At 53.3% G+C, this 10,240-nt stretch overlaps 1 protein-coding gene across 1 annotated transcript; it reads right to left on the bottom strand.

Annotated features, from left to right (window-relative positions):
- Window positions 1-11: 11 nt before the first annotated feature.
- CENPT (centromere protein T) lies at window positions 12-5,816 on the bottom strand. Its single transcript, XM_055297595.2, has 13 exons — window positions 5,525-5,816; window positions 4,300-4,390; window positions 4,071-4,158; window positions 3,855-3,951; window positions 3,597-3,733; window positions 3,419-3,455; window positions 3,058-3,200; window positions 2,221-2,379; window positions 1,599-1,919; window positions 1,259-1,352; window positions 523-699; window positions 330-434; window positions 12-246 (listed from the first exon to the last, which is right to left on the bottom strand). The coding sequence occupies exons 1-13, from the start codon at window positions 5,632-5,634 to the stop codon at window positions 123-125; spliced, it is 1,683 nt and encodes a 560-aa protein (XP_055153570.1). The 5' UTR covers window positions 5,635-5,816; the 3' UTR covers window positions 12-122.
- Window positions 5,817-10,240: the final 4,424 nt, after the last annotated feature.

The raw sequence follows: 10,240 nt of genomic DNA, 5'->3' as shown, positions 1-10,240 counted from the left end.
AATGCAGAATATTCTGTTTATGACACTTTATTGATGCTGGGGGGGTGGGGAGGAGACCTGGAGAAATATGTGGGGGGCAAGAGGCCCCAGGTGGGGACAGGGAAAGTGTTGAAGCCTGGCCACTACTGGGCAGGGAAGACAGAGTTGCCACTGTACGCACAGGGAATGAGCAGCTGCCGGTACTCCAGGGGCAGGTGCCGCTCCACTAGCACGTGCAGTGAGACTTGGTCGGTGACCAGGCCCTGCCTGCAGTGGAGGAAGAGAAGGGACAGGCAGAATCAGCGCCAGAACTCCCCCAGCCAGCACCCCCACACCTTCTGCCCTCTCACCGCCGCATCAGCAGCTCCAAGTCCTCTGGCTTCACAGTCTTGCGGCCAGCATGAGCAGCAAATACCTCCAGGTCGTCACAAAGATGCTGGAAATATTTATCTAGGCTGCCAAGAAGGTGGGGATGGAGCAGGCTGAACAGTCTGATCATGACCCGAGGGGTTCCTCTCCCTACCCCACGTGCCCAGGACTCACCACTTCTCCACCATCTCAAGAGCCTTCCTCTCCATGGGCATCTTGGCATAGAAGCTAAAGAGTTTCACATAGTGGCTCAGTCCAGCCTTGTGGGGATCTTGCCGGGCCCTGGGGCCAGTGGTCCGGGGCCTAGGGGGATGCCTGACCAACAGAGGCTCTGCAGGCTCTGAAGATAAGCTGAGGGCAACAGTGGACAGAGGGGGCTCTTATTCAAGAGCAAGTCTTGCTGGCTCCTGCTGAGGCTGGGACCATGTGGCCCATGGCCAGCCAGGACCAGCAGCCCTGACCACCTGCTGAGGGGCAGCTGGGTCAGGGGGCCACATAGAGGCCAGTCTTTCCCCAGGGCTCTGTCCCTCCACAGTTGACTCGACATCCTGGTTCAGGCTTATTATCTATATTGGTACCTGCTTGGGTCCATGACCCCAGGCCTTAGAATGGACAGTCTCTCCCCTTACTCTACTGCTGCCTTTCCCGATTCTGCTAATCGTCCTCCAGGAAGCCTTTTCTGACTACAAACCAACCACATACTTTCCCCCTCACCCAGGCTCCTCTAAGCCCTGGAGGCAGGCACCAGGATGGCAGGGGTGCTCTTGGTGAGCTCTCCCCAGCCCAGCTCAAGCTGCCCTGCTGGGTAATCATCTGCATACCTGTAGGAAGGGGGAGGACCCTATGTACACAGCGTACCCAATGCTCCCTTCCCAAGAGGCCCATGAGGAATGGGGTTGTGGGATCTTACACTGCAGCACCAGGCGTTGGGGCTGGCTCAAGAAACCGATGATGTCGCCTGGCCTGGAGAGACTCAGGGGTGCTGGAGGCCGACTCTGGACTTGCTACAAAGAAGAAGGGTGGGGTCACAGGGATCCCAGACCTGACCATCTCACCCAGGCCAGCACAGCCACAGTATTTCTGTCCTGTTTCTGGTGGGCCCCACCTAGCTCCAGCCAAGCAGGTGCCCCTCAGTCTTCCTGACCCCCTACCACCACCAGTGCCCGGAAACACAACCCAGGCAAGGCCTTTCTGTTTGCTAGGGCCTGAACACAGCTGTCACCAGTCACCCCCTGCACTGGGCCTCTTACCTTCCCTGCCAGAGGCATCCTCATCCCCTGAAGATGCTCCTGGCCCCTTGGCCTCAGCAGTCCCCTGGGATCCCTCTGCTTCTGTCACCTCTGTGTGTCCCTCGGCCTCTTCTATCCTGCTGGGTCCTTGTGCTCCTGTTGCCTCCATTTCACTCACACTCACACCTTCTTCTTCCATCTTCTTCTCTGCCTCTTCAACTCCATCGTGTAAGGGGTCTACTTCATCTTCTCCAGAGACACCACTGCTGGTGCTCGGGAAGCTCAGAGCAAAGGCGTCGACCTCTGCCTCTCCTGCCAGAAACTGGGCTGGTTTCCCAGGGCCTGAGTGAAGGGGAGAGAATACAGGCTGGAGATGCAGCAGGCCAAGGCTGCATAGCTCAGAGAAGGGTAAAGATGGACTAGAAGACCCAGCCCTGCCCACTGAGGAAAGACAAAGCCAGAGGCAGCACCAGGACATGGATCTGAAGTCTCCTGGCCCAACACGGACTCTGCTCTTGGATGAAGGAGGCAGCCACAGCCAGGGTGCTCTAGGGGCACAAAGGGGCTTGAGGAAGGAAAACTACCATTGTCAACTCTCACCCAAGCTAAGTTTGGCTCCAGGCCACTGGTGCCACACACTCACTATTGTTCTGCAGCCCAGGCCCACTGCTCTGTGTCTTGCGACCGGCAGCCCGCTCAGCGTCTTCAGCCCCAGTGTAAGGCATGCAGGGCAGGGAGTGATACACGTCGTGGGAGCCAACCGTGGGCTGAGAGAACGGCTGGGTGTCCTCCAACACAATGTCTGTGGGCAGAGTAGTAACAGGTTCTGAGGCTATCACCTGGAGATCAGGGGCCAGCTGGCTCTCAGCGTATTCCAGGCCCACCGGCTGCTACTCAGTGTTGCCAGGGCCTGGACAGTGGGCTGCATGGGTCCGCCCTGAGTGGCCTTCAGAGAAAGAAGACGACCTAGCACGCGAGGCCTTATCGCCTACAGCCCTCCTTGCTTACCTTCCTGTTCCTCTGCCTGGCAGTCCCAGGTCCCCACAGCTGCCCGCCCACCAGCTGCCCACTTAAAATACCTCTTCGCTGCTTGTTCTGCTCCTTTTTCCCAAACCCTCTTCTTACTCTGGTGAACTTGTTTTCTGTAATCAGGCTCCCAGGTCAGTTTGAATTGGCCAGCTGATCCTGAAACCTGGCCCCTTTCAACAAGTTTCGGCCACCACACCACACCCCACCACACCCCTTTCCAACCTCCAGCCCTACGGTCTAAGGATATGGGGCCCTGGGAGACACCGAGGGACCAAGGAAAGGGGCCCCCTGTAGAAAGCAGGCAGAAATTCCTTGTAGACCCACTGACCAGAGTTGCTCACTGTCCTTGACCCCACTGAGAGGGGTGCAACCCTGACTCAGCATCACCTCCTATCTGTCACAACGGGGAGAGCTTTCCCCAAAGGCCAGCAGGGGAAAACCTCAACCTTACTTGGAGGAGCCAGGGAAGTATCTCGCAGATCCCGCAAAAAGGCACCCACATCTACAGCTCGGCGGGCAGGAGGTCTGCGGGCCAAGCCAGGTCTCTGCACTGACTGTGGCTGAAGAGGTGTGGCAAAGGTCAGGTTGAGGGATCTGGTGAGAGGGGGGAGGCACAGAGGAAAGTCAGGTACCTGAGACCCAGTTTGCCCAGAGATCCCTCCATCTGCCCTGGGGCTCTCATCTCTTAGAACAGATGCTGTGAGGCTAAAACTGGCAGGGAGTAGTATGGCCAGATTCCATCCCAGGCAGCACCTCCTTCCCCAAGTCTCTCCTCCACCCACTCCCAGAACAGGAAACGCCCAGAACAGCACCTGGTGAGGGAAGAGGCATCAGCATTCCCTTGGGACTCTGTCAGCAACCGGCAAGAGAATGTAAAAGAAGAAAACCATGGTAAGTGATCCAGGCCTGTGAGGGCCGTCTCTCAGGACTCCTTAGCCTCTCCAGAGGACAGGAGGGAGAGGGTAGCAAAAGTGGTGTCCAGGGCCTCACCTTGGGAGAGAGACAGCCCCTGGTCCACTCCCTGCTGAAACATCGACAGTCTCAGCCTCTGTTTCCTCCTGCCAGGGACCAGCAGACCTGGAGCCAGGGTTGTGGGGGGCTCGAGCTCAGGAAGTTGCAGCTCCAGGCTGTAAGAATGGAGCTTATCTCAGACGGGCCAGGAAGTCCAATTCTGGCTTTTGCAACCCCCAAGAAACTCCCCGACTAAGCTGCCCATAGTACAATCCAAGGTGGGGGAATTCTGTGTACCTGCCACAACTGCTCTCTCGTCTGGAGGGTTGGACCACCTGCGGTGCTGGCACTGGCTTCACTACTGACTTGGGCATCAGGATGGAAGATTCCGGGGCTGCAGAAACACCAAGGAGAGGGTGGGGCTGACAGAACAGGCCACCCTGAATGAAAGATACCACAAGACTGGTGTTGAACTGGTACGTAACTCTGACCAGCAGGCCAGAGCTCACTTACCAGTTAGTAGGATGTTCTTCAGCAGCGTCCGAGGTGTCTGTTCCTCCAAGTGCCCACTGGCCTGAACATGGGCCGATCTGCCAATAGACTATCGGCAAAAGCACCAAGCAACCAGTCTGTCCGTTTGCCTTGAGATTTCCTCAAGGTGGGCTCCAGAGCAGAGCTAGACCTCAACTCCCCCTCCCCGAGGCAGCCAGGGCCCTTTGGGGTCAGTGGGCTGGGTACTTACCCTGGCTCCACGGGAACGCCCTCTGGCTATCGTACTTGTTTGGCCACTCAACCTCCTGGAGGAAGCCATTTCAAGCAGGGCTCTCTGGGCTCTGCGTAAAGACCAGCAACGCTGAGAATTACAGTGAGGAAGGTAGAGGATATAGAGACATGTCTTCATCAGGGGTCTTGGTCTGAAGCCTTTTTCCCTCAGGGCTAGGGACCCGGAAACCACTTGCCCCTACCATCGCCCCTGTTCCCAGCCCTATGTCAACAGCAGTGTGGACCGAAGAAGACCCCTGGGGTATGGGAATAGGGAGGGCATGTGAGTGAACCAACCAGGAGGGGCTGGGAAAGGCTTCACAGAGGTGACTTCAGCAGAATCACAAAGGATAAGTAGGGGTTAGCCACACAGACAAGAGGGGCAATTGGAAGAGCATCCATCCCAGACATGAAAGTAACAATCCATAATGGATATCAAAGTATTTTAAAATCTTTTAAGAACTTGGTACCCCAGACACCTTAGTCTCTCCAGTCCAGTCCCTCTCAGATTCCAGAGCCACATAAGTGTTCCCAGGGCGCAGCTCCTACCTCATGGGTGTAGAACCTATAATGAATGGCTTCTCATTCCCTATAAAGAAACTCCACTGTCCCAGTCTGGCAGATGTCAACGTATGCATCCTCTGCACCGTGAGCTCACCACAGCCCTCACCCACTGCCACTCCCACTGAGTCAGGACAAATTCCCTGCTCCTTAGCAAAGCATCTTCCAGTTGCTGACTCCCAACTTCTGCCCAGGCTGTCCTCTAGCTCCTTTCCCATTTCCCAGCTGAGAGCTACAGGGACAGTAAGACAATGCGCAGGAACAGTGGGAACCCTCGGGACGCAGAAGTTCCGGGCAAATGCCTAGGCACACCCTGGCTGGTCTGGGGAAAGTACCCTAGAGAACAGAGCAGAAGGTGAGATTCTGAGCGCCTATCCTCCATCTCCAGTGGCCGAGCCCCAAAGACTCGGGATCAGTCAGGCTCTGTGGTACCGAGGGCTGGCTGCCTGGAGCCCTGGGGGCAGGGGCACAAACAGCTGGCCTGGGCCCGGCTACAGCAATGGAACCAGTTCTCAGAGTCCCTGGCCCTGCTCCTCTCTGAGACTCAGTTTCCTTCTTGGAACAGAGTCGGCGCTGGGTCCCACCCAGACCCCACTCCCCAGTCCCTCTAGTTGCTCAAGTACTCGGGGAGCCCCCTCACATACCCAGCCCGAGCACTCCGGGGTCGCCGCGGGGTGCGCGGGTCCGCTGTATCCAGCACGCGTCGCAGCAGCGTGCGCGGCGTGGGGTCGCTGTCAGGGTTGTTGTCAGCCATCGTCTCCGGCCCGGGCCCTCCTAACCGCCCAGCCAGCTGCAGGGTCCGCCGTCCCGCCGCCACAGTTAAGGTAACTCTCGCGATGCTCCCGCAAAGCCCCACGGGAATTGTAGTTCTCGCACTATCGCAGCTCGCGGGGTGGACAGTGATGGTTGCCAACTCCAGCTGCTTTGGAGGCAGCCTCGCTGCGGGTAAACCTCGGTTAATGTAATGCAAGCAGCCCAAGTCTTGGCTACTTCATCTGTAAATTGAGGTTGATACCCACCTGATAAGGAGCTTGTAATGATTCAAGGAGTTAATGTTTAACTCAGAGTCTAACACACGATAAGCCTGGGCACTGGTAACTAGCAATTGCTATTATTAGAAGGCTCTCTCATTCCCATCTCTCTCTCCGAAGATGAGGAGAGACGCTTGGGCCAGGAAAAAGATTTTTATCCTACATATGACCTGGTTAGATTTGCATTTGCAGGCTAGGCGGTGGCTCACGCCTGTAATTCCAACACTTTAGGACACTGAGGCGGGAGGATAGCTTGAGCTCAGGAGTTCGAGAGCAGCCTGGGCAACACAGTGAGACCCCCGCCCCCTGGTCGCTACAAAAAAATAAAAATAAATTATTCAGGCGTGGTGGTGCGCGCATGTAGTCCCAGATAATGGGGAGGCTGAGGCAGGAGCATTGCTTGAGCCCAGGAATTCAAGACTTCAGTAGTCGTGATCGCACTCCAGCCTGGGCAACAGAAAGAGACCCTGTCTCAAAAAATAATAAAAGCATTTTTAAAAGATCTGCATTTGCAAATCTGTCTATAGGGCCTATCTCTATCAGAAGAGACCAGGAAGCAGGCTCCAAGGCTAACAGGCTGTTTGTGATCCAGCACTGATGTTATGATCTCCAAACACGAGCAATTTTGAGATGAATTCCAGCTCTCAAAAGTTCTATTAATGTTTTCCCCATTACCACCACATCTAGCAAAATAAATAAAAATTGTGTTTTTTTTTTTTTTTTTTTTTTTTGGAGACAGAGTTTTGCTCTTGTTGCCCAGGCTGGAGTGCAATGGCACAATCTCCGCTCACCGCAACCTCCACCTCCTAGGTTCAAGTGATTCTCCTGCCTCAGCCTCCGGAGTAGCTGGGATTACAGGCATGCACCACCACACCTGGCTAATTTTGTATTTTTAGTAGAGACAGGGTTTCTCCATGTTGGTCAGGCTGGTCTCGAACTCCTGACCTCAAGTGATCCGCCTGCCTCAGCCTCCCAAAGTGCTGGGATTACAGGCGTGAGCCACCGCACCCAGCCAATAAAAATTGTTAATGCTAGAGATGCTTACCATATTCTGTTAGTGTTTTCCTCCGTATTTTTCACTGATTGACAATCCCCTCACCTTAAGTTTTCATGGCAACTGAATTAGAACTTGGTTTCTGAGTCTTCCATGGAGTTCGCTTTCCCAGAATCTGCACCGAGATCAAGTGTAAATTATCAGATACCTGAGACAGGCATGGGCATATTTGTGCTTGTGTTAAAAAAGCTGAGCCAAGAAGTCCAGGCATGGTGGCTCATGCCTGTAATCCCAGCACTTTGGGAGGCTGAGGCAGGTAGATCACTTGAGGTCAGGAGTTTAAGACCAGTCTGGCCAACATGGTAAAACCCCGTCTCTACTAAAAACACAAAAATTAGCCGGGTGTAGTGGCACACACCTATAATTCCAGCTACTCTGGAAACTGAGGCAGGAGAATTGCTTGAACCCTGGGAGGCAGAGGTTGCAGAGCTGAGATCAAGCCACAATACTCCAGCTTGGGCGACTAAGCAAGACTCCATCTCGAAAAAAAAAAAAAATTAAGCAAAAAATTATATTCTTGCTTCTCAAAATAAGAGAACTGTAGAGAAAAAGCTATCAATATTCCTTGTCATTTAGATCTGATATCTGTGTTATCTGACTCAATTTGCTATCCTTTTGCAGACATATTTCCATGGTTACTACCTAAATGCATTTTTTTTTTTTTTTGAGATGTTCTCCTGCCTCAGCCTCCTGAGCAGCTGGGATTACAGGCGGGCACCACCACGCCCAGCTAATTTTTGTATTTTTAGTGGAGAAGGGGTTTCACCATTTTGGTCATGCTGGTCTCGAACTCCTCATGATCCGCCCGCCTCAGCCTCCCAAAGTGCTGGGATTATAGGTGTGAGCCATGGTGCCTGGTCTGCAGTTTTGTTTTTGTTTTTGGTTTTTGTTTTTTGAGACGGAGTCTCACTTTGTTGCCCGGGATGGAGTGCAGTGGCACAATCTCAGCTCACTGCAACTTCTGCCTCCCAGTTTCAAGCAATTCTCCCTGCCTCAGCCTCCCAAGTAGCTGGGATTACAGGTGCCTGCCACCACATCTGGCTAATTTTTTGTATTTTTAGTAGAGACGGGGTTTCACCATGTTGGCCAAGATGGTCTTGACCTCCTGACCTCATGATCCGCCCGCCTCGGCCTCCCAAAGTGCTGGGATTACAGACGTGAGCCACTACACCCGGCCCCAGCCTGAAGTTTTAAGTTATTTATTCATTTACTAGTAAAACCTTGAACTACTGAATAATATGGAAAAAAAAAATCTTTTTTTTTTTTGAGATGGAGTCTCGCTTCGTTGCCCAGGCTGGAGCGTAGTGGTGCCATCTCAGCTCACCGCAACCTCTGCCTCCTGGGTTCAAGCAATTCTCCCTGCCTCAGCCTCCCAAGTAGCTGGGATTACAGGTGCCCACCGCCAAGCCCAGCTAATTTTTTGTATTTTTTTTTCTTTTTTTGAGACAGAGTTTTGCTCTTGTTGCCCAGGCTGGAGTGCAATGGCATGATCTCAGCTCACCGCAACCTCCGCCTCCTGGGTTCAAGTGATTCTCCTGCCTCAGCCTCTCGAGTAGCTGGGATTACAGGCATGTGCCACCACGCCTGGCTAATTTTGTATTTTTAGTAAAGAGGGGGTTTCTCCATGTTGGTCAGGCTGGTCTTGAACTCCCGACCTCAGGTGATCCGCCTGCCTCAGACTCCCAAAGGTTCACGCCATTCTCCTGCCTCAGCCTCCCGAGTGGCTGGGACTACAGGCGCCCACTACCACACCTGGCTAATTTTTTGTATTTTTAGTAGAGACGGGGTTTCACCGTGTTAGCCAGGATGGTCTCGATCTCCTGACCTCGTGATCTGCCCGCCTCGGCCTCCCAAAGTGCTAGGATTACAGGCGTGAGCCACTGCGAAATTTTTTGTATTTTTAGTAGAGACAAGGTTTCACTACATTGGCCAGGCTGGTCTCCAACTCCTAACCTCAGGTGATCTTCCGCTTTGGCCGCCCAAAGTGCTGGGATTACAGGCGTGAGCCACCGTGCCTGGCCTTTTTTTTTTTTGAGACAGGGTCTCGCTCTGTCACCCATGCTGGAGTGCAATGGTGGGATCACAGGTAACTGAAGATCTCAACTTTTGAACATCCTCCCACCTCAGCCTTCTGAGTAGTTGGGATTACGGGAGTGAGCCACCATGCCCAGCTAATTATTGTATTTTATGTACAGGCAGAGTTTCGCCATGTTGCCCAGGCTGGTCAAACATGTTTCAAAAAAGATTAAAACATGAACTTTGGCCGGGCGCAGTGGCTCACACCTGTAATCCCAGCACTTTGGGAGGCCGAGGCAGGTGGATCACAAGGTCAGGAGTTCAAGACCAGCCTGGCCAAGATGGTGAAACCCCGTCTCTACCAAAAATACAAAAAATTAGCCGGGCACGATGGCAGGTGCCTGTAATCCCAGCTACTCAGGAGGCTGAGGCAGGAGAATCGCTTGAACTTGGAGGGTGAAGGTTGCAGTGAGCCAAGATCACACTCCAGCCTGGGCGACAGACAAACAAACAAACCATGAGCTTCATTCTTTGTACAGTAGTATTCTGTTTGTTCACATAATTAAACGTTACAATTACTTGTTTAAAAAAATACTGGGATGAAGTGAGGCAGGGAGGAGTGAAAGAGAATGGCAGGGCTAGACTAATATGGGGTCTTGCAGGCTCTGGGAAAGAATCTGGACATTATTCTAAATGGCATAGGAAGCCAGTGGAGGAATTTAAGCAGAGGTATGACATATCAGATTTTCTTTGGCAGCCATGTGAAGAACAGATTGCAGGAGAGGCAAGATTGGAGGCAGGGAGACATGTGATGAGGTTCTTGCCTTTCTCCAGGGGTGATTAAGACAGAGAGTGAACTGGGCAGTGGAGGTGGGGAGAAAGCCATGCATTCCGGATATGCTTTGAGTTAGAAGATTAAGTGTAGATGACAGGTGATTTTATGTACTGGAAATTAGAGTTTCACTGGTCATAATTTTCAATATTCTAGGCCGGGCGCCGTGGCTCACGCTTGTAATCCCAGCACTTTGGGAGGCTGAGGCGGGCGGATCACGAGGTCAGGAGATCGAGACCACGGTGAAACCCCGTCTCTACTAAAAATACAAAAAATTAGCCGGGCGTGGTAGCGGGCGCCTGTAGTCCCAGCTACTCGGAGAGGCTGAGGCAGGAGAATGGCGTGAACCCGGGAGGCGGAGCTTGCAGTGAGCCGAGATCGCGCCACTGCACTCCAGCCTGGGCGACAGAGCGAGACTCCGTCTCAG

Source organism: Symphalangus syndactylus, chromosome 11 (genome assembly GCF_028878055.3).
Source record: "Symphalangus syndactylus isolate Jambi chromosome 11, NHGRI_mSymSyn1-v2.1_pri, whole genome shotgun sequence".
NCBI lineage: Eukaryota > Metazoa > Chordata > Mammalia > Primates > Hylobatidae > Symphalangus > Symphalangus syndactylus.
This window is presented reverse-complemented; position numbering and strand designations above follow the sequence as displayed.